General features: G+C 45.8%; 1 protein-coding gene across 1 annotated transcript in view; it reads right to left on the bottom strand.

Moving 5' to 3' along the window:
* The window catches only part of VAT1L (vesicle amine transport 1 like), a 143,271-nt gene that overhangs the window by 51,957 nt on the left and 69,613 nt on the right, over positions 1–21,701 (bottom strand). The window contains exons 5-7 of the mRNA XM_007447141.1: positions 19,366–19,469; positions 17,154–17,209; positions 13,317–13,511 (exon numbers count right to left, since the gene is read on the bottom strand). Of these exons, the coding sequence (XP_007447203.1) occupies positions 13,317–13,511; positions 17,154–17,209; positions 19,366–19,469 (355 nt within the window). The remainder of the gene's footprint in view (positions 1–13,316; positions 13,512–17,153; positions 17,210–19,365; positions 19,470–21,701) is intronic.

Here is a 21,701-nt window from a genome sequence, read left to right as displayed (position 1 = left end):
CACGGGCCTCTCACTGCTGTGGCCCCTCCCGCCGCGGAGCAACAGGCTCTGGACGCGCAGGCTCAGCGGCCATGGCCCACGGGGACAGCCGCTCCGCGGCACGCGGGATCCTCCCAGACCGGGGCACGAACGCGTGCCCCCTGCACCGGCAGGCGGACTCCCAACCACTGCGCCACCAGGGAAGCCCTCAAATTTTTAAGCACAGAAAATAAACTTAGAATCTTGGCTAAAACAAAGGACAGTGAGCAAAACTTCAGGTGTCTCCTTTTAGCTCTTACTTCTGTCCTGATCCTGCCTTAGGTTTTTTTCTTCTCTAAAGACAGTGAAGACCTGCCAACACATTGAACGCTCTCTTTCTTTTTCTAACCATCAGGAAATTATTGTACTTCAAAATTTAGAGCACCCAAGCATTCCGCTGTCTTACAAGTTGCTAACAAGAGGCGGACAAGTAAAGCCCGCAACTTTGATGGGGAGGGCGTGGTTTATAAGGGTCTTTCACAACCACAGGGACGCTCAAGCAGAGTTGAATTCCTGCCTTTTGCCATCAGTATTTCTTATGAATGTGCGCCCATTAATGAGCTTGCAACACGATATTTTAATTGTCTGTTTACATGTCTACCACCAGCTGGTGTGCTCCTTGAGAGTACTTTGCTTTTCTGTCCCTCCAGGGCCTAGCTCTGGGCTTGGTAAATAGTAGGTGCTCAATAAATGCAAGCTGGTTTTGAAAAACTATTATGTGCAACTACATGGAAATTGAAAAAAAAAGTTAAATAAAAAACAGGTCAAGGAAAGAATCCACAGGCAGCCCAAACACTATTGGAAGCACACTTCTTTACCCCCAGTTTTTATATTAGTTAGAAAGAAAAGAAAAGAAGGAATGAGCTGAGTCTCTCTAGGGAATTTAGGGAGTGTTATGAACTGAATGTTTGTGTCCCTGCAAAATTCCTGTGTTGAAGCCCTAACCCCGCAATGTTCCAAAGCAAACGCTTCCTCCATTTTGTTGTGGTTCCGCATCCCTCCTTAAACAAGCATCATAATATACTCCTAACATGCTCACACAGGCTCAGGAGCCAATCTGGGCCACTTAACAACTGTCAGGGGTGGCGGGGGAGAAGATGTATAGGAATAAACCTGGGAATGGGGTACATTAAGACAATATCAGTAGTTCTGTTTAGGGTGGCACAATTATGGGTGATCTTTTTTTTCTGTTTTCTAAATTTATATAGTGGTCATATCATATTTATATCATTTAATCTTTTACTTGTGAGAAAAAATTATGCTGGGGAAATAGGCAAAACAAACACATAAGCACAGCAGACACACAAGCACACACATACATACAAACACACACACCTATTCACACATACATGCAAAGACACACATATTCACAAGCACACGTACAAACACACATACTCACAAACACACATGAGCTCCAGAATAAGAAACCTTGCTTGGATTCCTGGTTCTACCTCCTAGTATAAATTACCTTGCTTAGTCCCTCTTTTTAAAAATCTGTATAGTGGGCATAACAGCTGACCTGCCTGTCTCTGTGGGTTTTCTGTGGGTTTACTGTGGGGCTCGATTCCTACAAGGCAAGTAAAATGCTGTGCTGATGAGGGGTGGGTGCAGCGCACCTCTACACTTCCCACCACAGCCTTGGATACAGTGACTTGGATGGTAAAGATGATCGTTTGGAAAATGTTCACTTGCCAAGAATAAAAGTGCAATGAAAATAGCCCAACTAGCTCATAATTTGTAGCCACTGTGGCCAGCAGAGAGGGAGGAGGTGAGACTCAAGTACTGGCCTGGGAGTCGAGGGAATTTGTGCTGCCCTTTATGTCCCATGTCTTGGAGAAGGATCAGCTCTCCTCACCTGAGTAAAACCCACCCCAGAGGGCTGAGGTGAGCATCTGACAGCTGAGGCTGTCAGCTGACGCACCACGGCCCCATCCTTACCCAAGTGCTGTTTGACAATGCGTGTGAGTGTGCCAGGGAGTGATGAAAGTGACACGCGTTGGGGAAGAGACAGGGAAAGGAAGAAACAAACAAAAATTGTATTAAGTGCCCACTCTGAGACGTTTGTACACAGCACACGGTTTATAGCTGACACGTGGTTGCCCCAGACTTTAACATGGAAGGAAGAGCAAGGGTCATCCGCCCCATTTTACAGAGGCAGAAAGCTAAGGCTTGTGATTCAGAGTCACCTGTCTACACTCACAGAAGTTAGGGACAGAGGCACCGGGGTTTCGAACGTCAGTCTTCCCTCCTGACCCAGGATGCCTCCGATCACGGCGATGGGACAGGCAGGGTGTAGGGCCTAGGACAGTCATCCCTGTTCCCAGAGGGGCTGAGAGTTAGTTACGAGCTCAGCTTTAGGAGAGAGCCAGCTGGAGACTCAAGGTTCGGCTCCACCACTTCTTGGCTATGTGACCTCGTCCACAAAGCCACTTAGCCCTCTCGCCAAGCCTCAGTCTCCCCATCTGTAAAATGGGGAAATAATGGCTCCTGACAGGATGGCTATGAATCTAGAGGAGCCAGTGCCCATGAAGTGCTCAGGACAGCGCCTGGCTCGGTGTAAACAGCAACCTTCAGCTGCCACTACTACTTTGTCACTTGTCCAGGACCCACAGCTGCTCATTTAGAGTTTATTAAATGACTAACCAGAGCACGGCACTTTCCTGGCAGCGCCTCCCCAAACCAGCTGACAGTTTATAGAAATCCGAGATGAGATGGGCGGAGGCTCAGAGGATCCAAACAGCAGCATGTATTTATCGTTTGTGCTGCTCTGAGCTTCTGTTCCATGAAGCAGCTCCTACTGATGCCTTCAGGAAGGAAGGAAAGCATAAGACCCCAGTTAGCCTGCCTGCCTGCATCACACAGCAGCAAATCAGGGAGGAAATGGGTCCTGGGGGCATTCACCTGCCAGAGGATAGAAAGACAGGGCCCACCCCTCCCACCCCTCAGAGTGATGAGAGAGGCTGACTTTTACCATGGGCCCGGCCGTGCCCGCCCCCCACATTGCCCCTGACATTTTCACAACGACCCCATAGAGGAGGCACTGCTGTTATCCCATCTCACAGATGGAGAAAGAAAAGAAGAAGCAAAGTACCTTTCCCAAGGACTCACAGCTATAATTGGAGGGCTTGAACGATTCCGGAGCCTGCCCTTTAAAGCCTTATGGGAAATCTTGTCTCTGCAGCCCCTTATAGCTAACAAAATATTTCCCTTTTGATCTTATCTGACTCGCCATTTGTTACGGACTGAATCGTGTCCTGTCCTCTCCCACCCCCTGCAAATTCATATATTGAAGTCCTAACCCCCAGAACCGCAGAATGTGACCTTGTTTGGAAACAGGGTCACTGAAGTTAGTTGAGTTCACACTGGAGCAGGGTGGGCCTTCATCCAATATGACTGATGTCCTTAGAGGAAGGGGAAATTTGGAGACACACACACACACACACAGACACACACAGACACACACACACACACACTCACACACACACACACAGAACACCCTGTGAAAACGGAGGCAGAGAGAGACCGTGATGCTTCTGTGAACCAAGGATTGCTGAAGACGGCCAGCAAAGCACTGGAAGCTGGGGGAGAGGCCTGGAACAGATTCTCCCTAACCACCCTCAGAAGAAACTAACCCCGTTGACACCTTGATTTCTGACTTCTGGCCTCCAGAGCTGGGAGACAAGAAATGTCTGTTGTTTAAAGCCATTCAGTTTGGGATACTTTGTTACGTCAGCCCTAGGGACAAATATACAACTGTTCCGGGAAATAGGGTCAGTTGCTCCTATTTTATAGGCGAGGAAAAGGAGACTCAGAGAAATGAAGTGTTATAGGCCAAACAGCCAAGAAGTGGGAGGGTTAAGAAACCCAATATGTTTGCTTCCTGTTCCAAAGCTTATCCCAGCTGATTGGAGCTGCTCTAGCCTGTTATCATACGCCACATATTGGCAGAGAGCTTTACAGCTTGCAAGCGTTCAACACATATCGGCTCAAGTGATGGCACAATACACATAAAATCCTTTGCAATAACAGGGAACGTGGTAGTAGCTCCATTTTCAATGGATGAAAGGGGTGCTCAGGAAGGAGGATGGATTCTGGAAGGTGGAAGTGAAGGCAACATCCACAGTGTGTTTCCCTGCTGGGATATGGCCGTTATTCATGTGCTCTCTGATTTACATTATGTTCTCCTGTGCAAATGACCTTGGCCTGCAGAAGAGCTATTTATCCCACTTCTCTGGCCTAGTGAATAGGCCGGAATCCGTGATGAACACATCAGGACAGATACCTCGGGAAATATTAGAAAACAGCCCTTCTGATGCCACCGTGCAAATAAGACATATCAAGTGATTCCTCCAATACCTAGGAAGGCAAACAGAAGCAAGCAGACATGTCCATTTCCAGCCTTTGGAAGCAGCAGAATCTCATCTGGGTCGTGTGAAAACACAGCCAAGAGCAGTCTGCACTGACCCTGTCCCTGGCTCACAAGGAAACCCAGATTTGTGATGTGTTTTCAGCCAAATGACAGGTGTAAAAGCAAGAGTGATCATTTTCTTCGTAACAGATGTGTATTCAGAGTTGAGTTCCTAGACCTCTTAACAAGGAGCAGAAGTACCTGTCCTGAGGCCCCGGGAACCTTCTGCCCAGAGCATCCTGTGTTCTCCTTGCTTGGTACCTTGCCTAAGAGTCCCTGACCCCAAAGACCTCAACTCTGTGGCGGACACATTTGCAATGCGCTGTAAGAGCAGCTTGCCAGTCATACTGTCCGGTCAGCTTTGGGTTCAGCACCTTTTAGTTCCTCCAAAGTGATGCAAGGTACAGTTATCTTCTCCATTTTCACAGGTAACTGTCAGTGAACATGTCAGTGAGGGCGGCAAACCTTTGGGACCTGAAAGCAGGGGTTCCTAACCAGGGGTGGGCGTCATGGCAAGACGGGGATGTCGGGAATGTTATGGCAGGAGAGTCAACACCATCCCTACGTCTTGGCAGGTGGGCAGGAATTTTGCAGGAGGACAAGGATGAGGGAAGGGCATGAGAGGTGGAAATAAGAGCACAGATAAAGGTGAGGAGGCAACAGACTCAGGTTTCTGAAGAGCCACAGTGGTCCAGTGCGGCTGGAGGGATGGGGACAGTGGGCAATGGGCGGGGGCTTCCACCTACCCCACCTCCTCCCAGGGCCGGCCTTCCTGCCTCCCCATCACTCTGTGTTCAGCCTCATGCATGTTTGTTGAGGCTTGGATGCTCCAACCCCCAACTCTCTCCAGCTTCCAGGCCTTTCCCTGGGATGTGGTGCATGCTTGGGTGGGTCACACCCCCATCCAGCTACCCTCCTCCAGGGCTCATTTCCCACTGGTGTGATCGTCTGGTTGCTCCTTGTTGAATGGATGGCATATTAATTTCCAATTGCTGCTATGGCAAAGTACCACAAACTTAGTAGCTTAACACATCGCAAATGTACTCTTACAGTTCTGCAGGTCAGAAGCTTGAAATAGGCCTGTCTGGGTTAAAATCAAGGTGTCCACAGGACTGTTTCCTTCTGCAGGCTTCTGCTTCCTCGTCCTTTCCAGCTTCTAGAGACCACCTGCATTCCTTGGCTTGTGGTCCTGCATCACATCGCCTTCCCTCTGCTTCCTTTGCCACATCTCCTCTGACCCTAGCTTTCCTGTCACTCTTGTAAGGACTCTTGTGATTACATCAGCCCCACCCACATAGTCCAGGGTAATCTCCTCATCGTAAAATCCTTAATTTAATCACATTTGCAAGGTTCCTTTTCCTGTATGAGGTAACATATTCGAAGACTTCGGGGATTAGGATGTGGGCATCTTGAGGGCGCTATTATTCAGCCTGCCGCAGATGAATATGCTGACCCAGAGCTGTGACTCATCGTGCTTGATCTGTTGGATAGTTAGAGCACACTGAGCGCTGGTGCATGGCAGGGTTGGGGGCATGACTGAATTGCAGAAAACAGGTGAGCAGGGCATGCTGGGAGAATGTGCGTGGAAACTGGGAATGTGTGCGCGAGCCGGGGGTGATTATGTTGAAAGGGGGACATGCAGCAAAAAAAATAATAAAAGGGACATAAAGCAAACATAGTGCTTACTTCTGCAGCCTCAGTTTCCTTATCTGAAAACTGGGAGGATGGACCAGGCTGAATGTGTGGCTTTATAAGGCCATGCAGCTAGAATATTCGTAAGGACTGAGGCCAGCAATCTGACTTCCCAAGCTGTACCTCTTTCCCATCTCCCATGTCCCCTTATCCCATCCTTAAAGAGCCCTTCTCTCTCCCTCTGTGTGTGTGTGTGTGTGTGTGTGTGTGTGTGTGTGTAATTTATTGAGATACAATTTGCATACCATACAATCCATTCATTTAAAGTGCACAGCACAATGGTTTTTAGTGTAGCCACAGAGTTATACAGCTGTCATTAATTTTAGAACATTTTTATCTCTCTAAACAGAAATGCCCCCAGCCCTAGGCAACCCCTAACCTACTTTCTAAACAGCCTTCCTTTGGACCCAGCACCCCCTGGCTATTTGCCAGCCCTTTTTTCTGCTCAGTGCCAAATAGGAGGCTTATGCTGGCTGTCAGGCTGTCCTACCCATGCATTCTCTTCCTGACCCTCTGCCTTCAGACTTCTGCCCTCATCATTCTACTGAAAGGCTTTCTGAAAGGTCAACAATGACCCGGGGCCAAATTCAAAGGCTTTTCCGCTCCGTACTTCCTGACTTGTCAGCAGTCCCTGACTTTAAGACCTGTCATGGTGGTCCCTTTACCACTGCCCTGCCCGGGATGCCTCATCTTCTTCATGCTGTGTGAATGGTAGGGGATGCTAGGGTTCTGTCCTCACCCTCTTCCTTCTACAGTGGAGAAGTTAATGCCCACGGTCTGAATGCCAGCTTTGCCATGCACCAGCTGTGTGAGCTTGGGCAGCTAACTTCATCTAAGTCTACTTTCCTTACTTATATCTCAGGACGAGTAACAGTAGCCACCCCTCGGGGTTATTGTGGGGACTAAATGAGTTAATTCATAGGAAGCACTTGCTTGGAGAGCTACTTGGCACATATAAACAGGCTACGCTAAGTGTTTGCTAATATGATTGTGTTGCTCCTTCTTTTGTTCAATTGAGTTTATTCATAGCCATGTTTTTTCAATAACTTCTATGCATCACACTTCCCTGGGGTTCAAATTTCCATTAAATTCAATTATAAGCAGGGGCTTTGGGCAAGTATAGCTTCCCCAAAGCCTCACTTTTGTGACCTGTAAGATGGGGGTAATAGTAGCTGGGTCTTAGGGTTGTTGGAGAGTTTAAATAAGTTAATACATGCAAAGCATTTAGAACAATGCCTGCCATGCAGTAAGTCCTCTAGAAATGTCAGTAGCAGCAGTAGTTGTAATTATCCAGCCTTCATCTCTCACCTCCGTGTGATGGTGGGTTTGACTTGACCGTGGACATCACTTGCGCGTTCTACCATCATCTTAAACCAAAATCACATCTGAGCTCATCAATTTTTTCACGGCAGCTTCTATCACTGCTAACTCAAATCACACTGTTGGCACCTCCAGTCCTGGTTTCCCAGGTCGAAAGACCATTGGTCATCTTGCATCTCCTTTGTCCTTTCTATCCAATTTTCATCCTTCCCAATGACTCACATTTGCTCATTCCCTCCCATTCACTTCCCCCACTTTTGTCTGGGGCTTGCCTACCCAGGTCTGAAAGTCTTCAATGACTTCTTGCCTGCCCCCCACGTCCATCCACCAAACCAAAGTACACATGATACAAAATACATTGCCCACTTCTGGATGATGCTTCTAAGTACTCTCCCTACCCCCAACTCTGCCCCTGAAGGAGCTTCTAAATCTTTAAAAAGGGTCTCCACGAGCCAGTCGCCAACTGCCATAATTAAGTGGGACTTTCCACGGTTTCTCCTCGAGTCTTTGCCTCTTAGTTTTGGTTTGGGTATATGTTTCAGATGCTTGGCTTCATCCATTCTTTTCAGTTTGGTGTTGGAGGTGAAGCCTGTGGCTTCTTTAAAACTGAAAATCACACCTCCACCCATCCTTCTCTCTTGAGTCATCCCACCCTCCCTGTTCAACATTAATCTGCCTTTTATCCAGTCAGCCTCTTGCTCTGTGTCAGATAAGGGTCCCTATCAAGCTCAGCACCACATTATTTTTCCTTAATTTATTCTTTTAGGCAGACCCATCTCTGTATAGGTTTTGTGATGTCACAGAATGAAAGACACGTTATACTTAAGCCACAACTATTAACATGAAAGGAAAAATGTGGGGGACACATAATGAGGGATTGGAACACTTAAATCAAATAAGTGACTGCGTTTGGTCAGTGAACTTCACTACAGCCAAGGCAAAGAGAAGTATACAAGGAAGGGCATAATTAAGGTAATTTACTAAAGGTAATCATGCCAGATTGCTGGGGAGACAAATTTACCTTCAAACAGAAGGATGACATCATCTCATAGCCCAGCTCTAGGAGAATTTCTGCAGTGATGGGAACATTCTTCCATCTCTGCATGGTCCAATATGTCAGCCACTCACTTGAAATAATGTGGCTAACATATCCCAAGGAATATTTTTTCTTCTTGCGTTATGCGGGCCTCTCACTGTTGTGGCCCCTCCCATTTGCGGAGCACAGGCTCCGGACGCGCAGGCCCAGCGGCCACGGCCCACGGGCTCAGCCGCTCCGCGGCACGCGGGATCCTCCCGAAACGGGGCACGAACCCGCGCCCCCTGCACCGGCAGGCGGACTCCCAAGCACCGCGCCACCAGGGAAGCCCGGAACTGAATTTTTGATTTGACTTAATCTTAATTAAATTTGAATAGCCACATGTAGCTAATGGTACCATAATTGGAGAGTGTAATCACAGACTATTTTGTAAATTATGTTGTAAAATATCTTTAATAGAATATTTCAAAATTGCCAGGATCTCTCTGCAACCCTGTATCCATTTGCTAGGGCTGCCATAACGAAATACCACAGACTGGAAGGCTTAAATAACAGAAATTTATTTTGTCACAATCCTGTAGGCTAGACGTCCAAGATCAAGGTGTCAGTGAGGTTGATTTCATTCTGGGGCTCCCTCCTGGGCTTGCAGATGGCCCTCTTTTCACTGCGTCCTCACATGGTCTTTATACAGACATCCCTGGTGCCTCTTTTTGTCCTAATCTCTCTTCTTATAAGGACACCAATCAGATTGGATAAGAGCTGCCCAAAGGCCTCATTTTAACTTAATTATTTCTTTAAAGTCCCTATCTCTAAATATAGTCAGATTCTGTGGTATTGGGAGTTAGGGCTTCAACATATGAGTTTGAGGGGGGACACAGTTCAGCTCATAACAGAGCCCTCTGTGCACTATTAAACAGCAGACAGGTAAAGGCACTTTTGATCAGAGGCCACAACTGGATTGTTCAGGTGTGTATCTTTCTAGTGACATACCTGGGACTAGGATGGGCTTCTGGGAATTGGGAAATCAAAGGGTGTCATATTCCTTAGGCCACAGCCTCTAATAGCAATCCCCTCACCCAGAATGTCAACTCACACTCCTCTGCCTGGCAGTGAAGGCCGCCAAGATTTGACTCCATTGACTGAACCAGCCCTTTTTCCTCTCTTCCTTTGTTCCTGTTCCTCTGCTTTTTTTCCAGACCTCTCTACCCCATGCACCTCATACTCACTCCCACTTCTCTGATTTTGTTCACACTGTCCCTTCTGATAATACCTTGTTTTTTTAACTCCAACATCATCCTAAGAATTTATATCCTGCTAATCTCAACCAAGACCCACCTCATTCTCAAAACCATCTCTGAACATTCAGTCTTCCTTAACATCATTCTCTCATTTTCAAATCCAGTCACACTTGAAACAAACACCCCATGATTGAAAACGAAGTTCTTCTCTAATTGTTTCTAGGTCTTAGTGTTGTCTCTGAAACAAAATCATAAACGCAAGGGTCAGGGAACAAGTGACCTATCTCTTCTGTAGACTTGACATCCTAACATAGTACAAGCACATAGCAGGTGCTCAGTCATGTGTCTGCTGCTTGGCTGACAGATGTAAGTATTTTTTGTCCCTTTCCCACCTCTGAACTGTTTTTCCAACTTTATGTACAGTTGCACATATAGTATCTGGAGCAAACCAGTTGCACATTTAGTATCTGGAGGCTGCGGCATATCACTCGATCTGTGTATTACATTTACAATAAAGTCAAAGATACATGGCTAAAAAGAAACTCTAATCATCTCTGATATTATTAAATCTTCTAGTCTGAGTTCTCAGAGAGCCCAAGAAAAATTTCCTTTAATCCCTATGGTCTTTCTACTCCATAGAATGAAGTTATAGAGCTGGCCTGAGAAGCAATTTTGTGAAATCATTTACCAAAGGGGAGGAGGGAAAATCATTATAGTCCTCCTCTGGAGGTTTGCAAGTAATAAGCATGCTCTATTCTCTTCAAGCCCAGAGGAGCTGCGTGGGCTTGATGGACGGCTAAGCTTGGCCCACCGGCAGCTCTAAAAAGATGTCTGTAAGCATTACAGAAGAGAACCATCAGAAAGTTGGTGGGTGTTACTGATGAGTGGCTGTGGGTGCTTTTGTTGGCCAACATGGCAGCAGCCTTCTTTCTCTCCTCTGTGAATGACTAGTGACCTGTAATTCCTTTGTTTTCCTGGTGACTGTCTTAACCAATATGGCTTCTATTAAAGCAGTGGTTTTCAACTAGGGAAGGTTCTGCCTCTGTCCCCATCCCACCTGGGGGACATTTGACAATGTCTGGAAACATTTTATGTTGTCACAGCTGGCAGTGGGAGGTGCTGCAGGCATCTCCTGGATAGAGACCAGAGATGCTGCTAAACATCTATCTTCCCTTGTCCCTGTGCTTTTGAGCGTCTCTCTGCCGTGCATGCTCTTCTTCCAGTTTCTTCCTCTTTCATGTCCCAGGTCAAACAACACCTAGCCTTCCCCATCGAAAGCCACTCTACAGCGTGCATTCTCAGTGGGAGCAAGGCCACCCCCAAAGGGGTAAAAATGGGTTCTTGGAGGATTTTTAAAAATCTTACTCTTTTAATGTATGTAAAGCACAAATACACATACAGGACATAAACAGATGGATGATAGGTAGGTAGGTAGATGGCTGGTGTATCTATGGTGCTAAAATTTCCTAGAGGTGGTTGATTAAGGAAAAAAAAAAAAAGTCTAAAAAAGCTCCTTAGGGGGCAATAATGAAAAAAAGGTTGAAAAATATTGCTCTGTGGAAACTGTCTCCCCACTCTACTTACTCGCCAACATATACCCTAATTTACCTCCTTCCAGAACTTAACTGCAATTGGAGAATACCCTACTTATTTTTAGTTCACTTGAGTATTTTCTGCCCCTCCCCAGCCCTCTGAAAGTGAGCTCCTTGAAACTCAGGGATCTTGGCCATCTATTTGCCACTGTACCCCCAACACCTGCACATTATTGGGCATGTAATAGATATTCAATCCATATTTGGTGATTCAATTGCATTATAACCAAGGAATGATTTCCAGTACTAAACCAAGGACCCACTGGGCCAACCAGACCCCTCTTCGATTTCAACCCTCACTTAAATGATACCAGATTCGTTGGGTCCCTTTTGGGCAGTGAGCTTAAGCCCCCTTCTTTCCTCCATGGTCAAGTTAATCTCTTAGCCCTGGTCTCAAGCAGCTCAAATTTCCTCTGCTCCCTGACCTCTGAGACCCAGCCACTCTGCAGTCCAGCCCTTGTCTATTCCACTGGCATACCATAGTGAATAGCACATGGATGTTTCACCCATTGAATTAAAACATTTGATCCATTAAACTACAACATTTTGACCCATTAAATTAAAACATTTTCAAGTATAACGATAGGTTAACCATCTTAGAAATTACACAACAGAAGGAATGTATGATTATCTGATTTGATTTAGTAACACATTGAATTACAGTGAGCATATGCTGTAGAAGAAAGACTGGAAGGAAGCAAACCAAAATATTAACAATGTTATCTGTCTCTGGAATATGGACTTGCTGTTTATTTTCTCCTTATGTTTTTGGCTAATTCAGGAATTTCCTATAATAAGCATGTATTTCTTTTACCATAAGAAACAAGGGGTTTTGGTGGTCGGGTTTTTAAAGTATCATTCATGATATTGCAGTATCAGAGAGGCATATATAGGCCTGATCCATGGATCCAGGACCAGGCCTCTCTGATTACATGGTGACTCCCACAAAGCTTTTTTGGGGGGGATTTCTGTGCTTAGGAAAACCATTAGATTTTGCCCAGCCCAGTCCATTAAGCAAATAACACCAGCTTTCTTGCCAGGATGACAGCTACTATCTGTTCCATGGAATTTTATTTTTGTTAAGTTTTTCAAAGGTATCCATGACTCCCCAAAGTACAAAAATGTACTGGTACTGTAAGACACTCACCCATGCAAAATGCAAAAAACAGCCAAACGAGCAAAAAACACACTCCCACATCTTTCTCAGGGGCTTCATGGCTCCCTGAAGCCAAGGTCATGACATCCTGACCTAGGAAGATTTCTTAGTGGAATGCCTCTTGAAACCTAGACCACATTTCTTCATTTTCTCCTCGGACAGCTACCGTGACTGGCTTCCCAAATGTCCAAAACTTCCCTTGTCCTGAAGAATTTTCTAGATGCTGCCTCTTCCTAGCACATCTCCCCTGAACCAATATGGTCAGTTCACACTTCAGTATCCTTAAAGGTGACACGAGGGGCTCTTAATTTTTTTTGTGTGATCAAGGAATGCTTTCAAATACTAGAACTTTTGGCAGATCAGTTAATAAAGCGACTCAGTCAAACACTAGATCCAACAATTCATTAATAATTACAGTGCCCAGGGTGACAGCTAACAAAGTCTGGAAGGGGCTCCAAGCATCCGGGCTTGGCACACAAATCATTTCAACTCTTAACCATTGTCCGCCCTGGCCTTGATCTCACACACTCACATGGTGAGGATATAACTGATGCTGCACAATGTACACGCTCTCTTGTAACCAAGGTGAATCGTACATACCCATCAAGATTTGGTGACCTACGCGGGAAGGGTTCATGGCATGAATTGCATGTTGACACACGTGGTTTGAGAACCACTACGAAACTTAAAGTATTTCTTACATCCAAAGCACTCTATACTACAGGACAATGACTTTTAGGACCCTCATTTAAAGCAAACAAACCTGGAGAAAAATCACATAATAAAAGATCGGATCTGGCTGCCCAAAGCTGACTAAAAAGACAGAGATTATTTGCTGGGGAAACATCATCCTTACCTCCTCCAGGGCCCACAGGGAGTCCACCACGGGCTTGACTTTTTTCTGGTTGTAGAGCCCAATGAGTTTGTCCACCACTCCTCGAATGAGGCCAGCACGGCCCTGTTTGAAGAGCAGGTTTAGAAGGGAAAACCCAGCGATGACTTTGTTCTCTTCGTATAGCTTGATGGGGTTCACCTTCTCAACCTGCCACCACTGGAAAGAGAGAAGGTGTGGGTTACAAGGAATCAATGCCAGGCCATGTTTGTAGCATTGCAGGGAGACAATGGGGCTGCACTTGGGTGGATTCCAGCTGCCCAGGTGGCAGCTCTTGCTGCTGTGTTTCTGTCAGCACCTCTTTGGCTGGGCACTGCTACAGGTGCACAGTGATGCTTCCCAGAAGAGCCCAGGTTGTAGGTGGGGCACAGCCCTTTACAAAAACAACTGCTAGACCACATGTGATCATAATGTTAAGTCACACGGATGGGACCATCAGATCTGGAGTTGGATCCTGACTCCACAATTTGCTCCCTGTTATTCTCTGTGCTTCATTTTTCTCAGCAACATACACTGGCAGGATGCTGCCTCCGAGGTTTCCTGGGAGAATTTAGCGTAAAGCACTTGGCTGAGTGGATGGCGGTGGTGGTGATGGGGCTGGTGAAGGGAGCGGGGAGGGGTGGGGGGACGTGGTGGGAGTGATGCCTCTGCCTGCGCGAGCAGCTTTCCTAGGGAGAACAACAGCAAGGCTGGAGAGGTGGGTCAGAATGCATTAGGTAAGGAAGAGGAAGGAAGCGTAATATAGGAAGAAGGAACAGCATATCGGAGCGATGAAGCCACAGTGTTGGAACTAAATTGATGGTTCTCAACTGGGGACGGTTTTACCCCCCAGGGACATTTGGTAAATGTTTGGGGATGTTTTTTGTTATAACTCAAGGGGGGAATCAGCTGGCATCCAGTGGGAAGAAGCCAGGGATGTTGCTAACTATCCTACAATACGTAGGACAGGTCCTCGAAACAGAATTATCCAGCCCCAGATGTCACTAGCGCTAAAGTCCTAAGTGGGATACCCACACCTGGCACATATGGCTCCCTTATTTCCTGTCTTTCATCTCCCACTCCAGACATGAAAATAAGTAGGTAACCCATTAACAAACTACAGAAATGGTGATCCAGCTGCTTTGTTCTGATTTAATTGTGTTTCTTCTGGTGCCGGTTAGAATTTAGAAATTCAAAGGTCCAGCTTCTAGAGGGTGCTAAGAGATCAAAATGTTTAATAGTTTAATATAGAAGGCAAAGAGAAGTGTGATGGACACTTAGGAACATCTATAATAGTTATGTTATCGGTGTGTTTCTTTTACATCCCGCCTCCTTCCAGGATTGAGGAAACTCAAAAAAGTAAAATATCTTGTTTTTTTTAAGTGGGGAAATCAGATTGTTGGAAAATAAGTGTAAGAAAGACAGGTTGTAAACAGGGACATGGTTCATGCACAACATTTTTTACCAAAATATGCTCCCCAAGGGCCTGGGGTCCAGCTCTAGGAGCGATATGTATTTGGCCGTGGGCTGCTTGCCACAAAAGCAAAGGTAGAGAAATGATTAGTAACTTGATTCACAGTGTATGTGCAGCGCTTCCACAGAGCGTTTGTGAAATGAATGCTTGCCGAAGCTACAGTTGCTGCCCAGTTGTGTTTGTGTTCTAGAGCTGAATGCCTGGTTTTGAATCCCAGTTCTGTCACTCGCAAGCTGTGCAACTTTAATCAAATCACTTAACCTCTCTGTGTTCAGTTTCCCTACTGTACCTCATGGGGTCGTCATGGGGAATAAATGTGTTGATACATACAAAGTACTTAGCTCAGTGTCTGGTGCATAGTACGTGCTCTATAAATATGAAGTATTTTTATCGCCTTAAGTTGGAGAGATATTTTGGATCGAGCGAGTAAGAGCTCTGGATTTGGAGTCAGACTGCTCTCGAAATGTTGACTTCATTTGCTATTATCGTCATCGTTAGGATCTAAAAGCAAATGGCATGTGAACACAAGCTCCCCATAAGAGTTTCAAGGGGGAACACCATTAAGATAGCTGAGTGAGAAATTCCTGTATGATTCCAAATATGCCTTTAATTTCTAAGCCTTTCTCCAATGTATAGAAGAAAATGCCTTTCTAGAACCTTCCAGAACAAAGTCATCACCCCACTCCTCAGCATGCCCTACCTTCAGTTTGCTTCTAACTGAACAACTGATATTGAACCCGGCCTCTGAAAGGGAACAGTCTTCATTCTTGACCCCCAACTATAAAGCCTTCTGGTAATCAGCACCCTTGCTTTAAGCAGGAGAACCTTACCCTCCATCTTGGCTGTTTTCACGAGCGCGTTCACTGAACGTGGGCACACTGCAATTATTTCATTAACGCTGTGTGTTGTGACTGTGCGTGTCGGGGAGAAAGGGAAAACACTTCTTACAATTGTATGTAATTCGGGACCAATTTGGTTCCCTACAGCAGGCCGTCAGCATCATGTTAATTGCAGCCACAGCAACAAAACAGCTGCGAGTGACACAAAGCCTGTCGTCAGGGGACGCGCTCCAGACAGCATCCTTCACTAGACTCCATTCTTGCTCCCCTGTTCATCCCGAAGTTGCGATAACCTTGACCTGAACTTTAAAGCCCAAGTGCAAACCGAGGCCCTTTAATTCCAGTCTCACAGGGCAGTGAGTACGAATCATTGCAGAATCAGGGAGTGTTTGGAGATGAAGCCTTTGGCAGCCAGTGTTGGCACTTTGGGGGCATATGAATATCCCACAGTGCCACAAAGAGTAAATTCTAAACCCCTTTCCCTGGCTTTGTCTGACCACCCTATTCACAATGCTTCCACCCCATTTTTCTGTCTTCTCCTTCAGCACCCTGCTTTCATCCCTTTCAGAGATTTTATGACTATTTACAATCATCTTATTAATATGTGTTACTTATTTCATCATCTCCTTCATCAGAACGCAAGAGTCCCGAGGGCCTCAAATGCATCTGTCTCATTCGCTGTGGTATCCTGGTGCCTGGCACAGCACCACAAGTAGTAGGTGCTCAGAAGATGCTTGCAAAGCGAGTGAATCCATCAGTGCCTCACTGGCTGCTAAGGAGGCTAAGAGGAGGGAGGACAAAGGCAAGCTCTGATGGGACATGGCGGCCCCTGTGGTGGGGACAGGTGTAAACATGCAAGTTCAAGCCCAGATTAATTTAATTCTAGTAAGTGTGGCTCCAGGTGGGAACGTAGACCTGAGGAGGTTCGTGGTGGGGTGAGTGCCCAGGGATGCAGCTTCGCAACTGCAGACACAATAACCACTGTGCTCAGAGCATGAGCACGTAAGCTAGTGGTTCACACACTTGCCTGTGTCAAAAAATCACCCCAGGAGCTTGCGAAAAGTGTCGAGTCCTATTGTCTCTCCAAGCCAGTAGGAATGGGGCTACAGAGAGATCTTAAGTAGCCCTAGAGACCCGGTCAGAAAGTGGCCAAACTGAAAGGCTGGTCTCTCCGTGGACCAAGTGAAGTGCACTAATGCTAAGTTTATTCTTGACCAGTGATTAAAAATACCAACACTTAAACAATCTCTGTTGAAATCAAAATACAGTTTTCTGGAGTTTCTGGGGCACTCTCATTTCTCTGCTTCATTTGGACAAAAGTGGCCCAAGTCACAATCCTGTCCGTGTGTGGTGAGCAGGTGGAGAATGCAGGCTTTCTTGCAAATGAATGATGCAGATGAAGGACAAACAAGATTTATGTTATTCAGTCCATGTCCTTAGATGGAAGAGCTTACAACATGCCAAGCGCCACACGACCAGTGTACTTTAGACACTTGCATGGATACTTACTGATTTTGCAAAGCTAAAGAAGCTCTTGGTCTCTCCAGTCACCATGTTGGATGAACCTGCAAGTGGAAGATTCCCAAGTCAAGCTGACGAAAATCAACATCTCTTGCTTTGCATGGAAGAATGGCAGCTGTCTGGCCCAGAACTGTCAAGAACTTGAAAGGAAATTTAGGTCAGCCTTGGAAAAATAAGGGAATTGGAGGGGGTGGGTGGTGTCGAGTTGACTGAATTTTAACTAAGCATCACTGGATCAGAGAGGAAATAACATTTCTCAAGGTGACTATTTCATAACTTTGGACAATAGGTCACGTGGCAAAAATGTGATTTAAGCCAACATTCTAATAAAATGATGAGTTGCCGAAACGTCTTGTTGGTTCCATTCTCTGAGACCGAGAAATGAACTCCTTTGTGAGATTACTTTATGGCTTGAATTTGATTCCTCGGCAAGTGAGGGGCTTGGGGAGCTGACCTTGGCTGGGCATTTAAATAGTGGAGAGAGGCGGGGCTGAATTAGAATTTAGATGGATGGAAAGATGGGGTACAGAGGAGCAGATGAGGGTGAAAATAGGTTCACGAGCCAAGGAAATGGTGTGACCCGTGTGTAAGCTCCAAAGAGGTCTGGGCAGAGAGGTGAAAACCAGTTGAGACCAATGGTGTGGGAAACAGAGCCTTGCTGATGGGAACAAGCAGTATTCAGAGTTAAGACAGGAAGTCGAGTTAGGAAAGATTCCCTAGCATGCTCTTACAGAAAGGAAAAACCCCTTTCTTCGGTTCTGGGTTGGGTGAGGGTTAAGAGATACTATACCCTGGTGGTGCCTTTTCAGCGACTTTTCTGCCTTCCCCCCACAGATTTGGGAGTAAGTTCCTCTCAGAGAACCGTTAAATGAAAAAACAATGTATGTCTTAAACTTAGTTCTTTGACCATGGTAAACTAGTAGCCAGTTAATCACTGCTTCTCCTTTCATGGGGTGACTTTTACGGGGTACAAGCTTCACAGCACTAGGTTTTGATTACTTAGTAGTCAAGTAATAGATGTAATAAATTAGATACTCATGATATGATCAAGTTGTGTACACCAAAATGACGTCATGGAACTGGGGCAAAAATAGAACCAGTAAATGAATAAGGATGGACAAAATGCTCATCTGCATTTGACTCACATGTTAGTCATAGCCAATATCCCTACACTGACATTTATCGCTTCTCTTATCAATAGTAATAATTTAAAAACTGTGCATCCACCGCCAAAGACTTTCAAATACATGGCCACTACTCATAATGCCAGAATACTCCAGCAATGAAAGTTTCTTCCTTCTCTTTCTGTCACAATGATCTGATGATGACAAAATGATGCTTGACTACTTATACCTCTCAGATATCTCTTTTATAAGCTTCTCAGCTAATAGTAGGGAAATGAGTATTTTTTTCTGAGTTATGCAGAACTAAGGCTCAATTTTCTACTCTGCTTCCGTGAGACAGAGTGCCAAAAATCTCAAGCATTGGAGAACTCCAAGATCATTTGGCTTTGGGATGTGACATCTGGCTTCAGATACGCTTTTTTCTTTGCAGAGACTAATGTTTAAGTTGGTTTCCCTGCCTATGACAAAGAGAAAAAGAGCGGGGGGAGGAGTCTCTGGGGTCTCATTCTGCTGCAGAAAACCTGCTCCCAGATGTCTCTCATGAATCCTCCCAAACCCAAGAGCATATAAGTGAATTAGAGGCAGACATGGGCTCTATCCATCCAGGGCTTCTGTCTTGACTGGGACACACAGGAGTAGTTTAGAGGAAGGAGACTCTGTACCTTGCAACTCCGTCTCCAGTAGTGAAGATCCTCCCTTTTAAAACCACCACATCCTAGCTGCGCTTCTCCATCCTCTTGTGGTTGTTCTATTGCTTCATTTTTGGAACTTGCTTTGAAGCTATTAGTATTTTCCACCTGTGCCACCTTCTGTGGGTCGAGTCCCATCTTGTCACTACCTTGGCTTGGCCTTGCTTTGTTTCTTTTAGAATGAGAAATGCTCATGGGATAATAGGGCAGTAGGCACTTTTATAATCGAGAACAGTAGCGATACTGTAGAAAATATTAAAATATTAACACCATCCCCATCTCATTACGCCAGCATATCAACACATCTCATTTTTCAGAGCCCCTTGTAAGCACATGTGCGGTGCTGCCTGTCGCCGCCCATGTCCCCTGCTTCTGTTTAGCGCTCACCATATAAAATGTAGGTTCCCAGTGGCTTGAGAAGGCTGAGACCTTTTCCAGTGTTGTCCCCACAAAGGCAATCCAAAACAATGTCCACTCCTTCAGCAGAGATTCTAAATGGTGAGAAGACAAAGTAAAATAGTGTAACCTGTCAGGGACCAAACTGTCAATCCCTTTTCCTTCCTGTGTCATACTGTTTACTGCCAGAATCAGGAACAGAGAGAGCTCTGGGAGTCGAAATAAATAGGGCAGAAGCCCGGGAGGTGGATGTATCCTCTTGAGTCTAACTCTGAGAATTTCACAAAGCCGCAGACAGCTAAGAACCTGGCTGGTGGTGCCAGCAGAGAACATCACAGTCAGTCTAGCCACCTTGCTCAACTTCTCTGAGCCTCAGTCTTCTCCTTTGTAAAGTGGAGCTAGCGGGACTTCCCTGGTGGTCCAGTAGGTAAGGCTCCGCACTCCCAATGCAGGGGGCCCGGGTTCGATCCCTGGTCGGGGAACTAGGTCCCACATGCCTGCCACCACTAAGAAGTCCTCATGCTGCAACTAAGAAGTCTGCGTGCCACAACTAAGGATCCCGCATGCTGCAACGAAGATCCAGCATGTGCTGCAACTAAGACCTGGAGCAACCAAAAAATAATAAAAATAAATAAATTAAATAAGTATTTTTTAAAAGTTAAAAAAAATAAAATAAAGTGGAGCTAGCATGTTTCTTTGTGCTAAGAATGAAGTGAGGTGGCAGATGTGGTGCTTGGCCCATTGCCAGCCACTTAATAGTTGCTCCGTAAGTCAATCAGCAACTCATATTTGTGGAAATTGGGGTGTGTGCCAGGCTCTGTCCACGGTGCTGAATAGTGAAAACCAGCAAGCTCCCTGTCTTCATGGGGCTTCTGATCTACCAAGGATTGGCTTTCTTCCCTCTCCACCTCCCTCCTCAGTGAAGCTATAAAGGCACGTTAATTTAACTTGCAAACTTCTATTCGTCCGATCTCCAGGTTCAACCTGTAAACATACTCCTAGAGGAAAAGGGTTAAATAGAGAGGATTTTCCCACAGTGACAGAGGGCTCCAGAGGGAATCCACATTTGTACTCTGTTAGGAAGAAGATCCCTTCTTCCATTCATTTATTTATACATTTATTAATTCACTCGCTCATGCACTTAACAAACATCTACTGGGCTTCTTGGGTTAAAAGAGATTATGCAGGAGGGGCGGTAGAACCGGAAGGCTCTGGGGATTGTAGGGAATATATTCCTACCCACAGAGTTCCCAACTCTGGCTGGGCCGTGCTCTGCTCAGACAAGAATGGCACTTCCTCAGACTTGTGCCTTTGCAGGGTTACCTTGTCTTAGCACATTGCTCACTTTTTCTACCCCCACCCTCATCCCCCAGCGAAGTTCAGGAACTGCCACTAACTGACGTCAACAGCTTTGTCCAGAGTGTCACCAACTAGGAAATTACACATGCATCTCCTGGGTTCGTACACTAAGTCAACTGTTCCATGCCCCTGAGGGCTGAGTTTTTTTTTTTTTTTTTTTTTTTTAATATGGAGCACTTCACGAATTTGCGTGTCATTCTTGCACACGGGCCATGCTAATCTTCTCTGTGTTGTTCCAATTTTAGTGTATGTGCTGCTGAAGGGAGCACCTGAGTCTTGATATGAATGTGCCCTTCAAAAGCCCTCAGGTCTTAACCAAAATCCAGCCCATTACAAAGTCTCTTCCAAAGTGATCAGCTTAGCTTCCCACCCAGTATTGTGTTTATCTCATGGGTGTGTCCGTTCAAGTCCCATCTGTAAATTCATAACCAGGGAGTTAGGCCAGTGGATCTCAAACCTGCAGTGTGTCAGAATCTCCTGGAGGGCTCATTAAGGTACAACTGCGATTTGCCCTCCCTCTTCCTCTGCTCCTAGCTCTGAGGTACTTGGTGTGGGGTGGGGCCCAAGGATCTGCATTTCTAAGAAGTTACCAGATGTTGATGCTGCTGATTCCAGCTCCACACTTTGGAAACGCCTCATCTAAACCAGTTACTCAGACATCGAGGCAGCCTTGTTTTTCTTTTTAGTAGTAATTAATTTGTTCCTTAAATATTTAGCACTGGCACCACACTACGCCCAGGGGGTATCATGGTGAGCCCACACAGATTTGATTTCTCCCCTTTTAGAGGTTACATTAGGCAGACATCAATCAATAGTTAAACAAATAAAAATTAAATTGAAAGTGAATGGGGTCTAGTGTCACAAAGGTACTATGAAGCTGTTCAAATTGAGGGTTTGCCCAATTAGGGCTGCCAGAGAAGATGTCCCTGGGGAAGTGAAGAGTGGCAGTTGGAGGAGGTAGGTAGGGA

This window comes from Lipotes vexillifer, unplaced genomic scaffold (assembly GCF_000442215.2).
Source record: "Lipotes vexillifer unplaced genomic scaffold, Lipotes_vexillifer_v1.1 scaffold871, whole genome shotgun sequence".
NCBI classification, from domain to species: domain Eukaryota; kingdom Metazoa; phylum Chordata; class Mammalia; order Artiodactyla; family Lipotidae; genus Lipotes; species Lipotes vexillifer.
The sequence above is the reverse complement of the archived record's forward strand: the minus strand, read 5'-3'. Positions and strand labels throughout refer to the sequence as shown.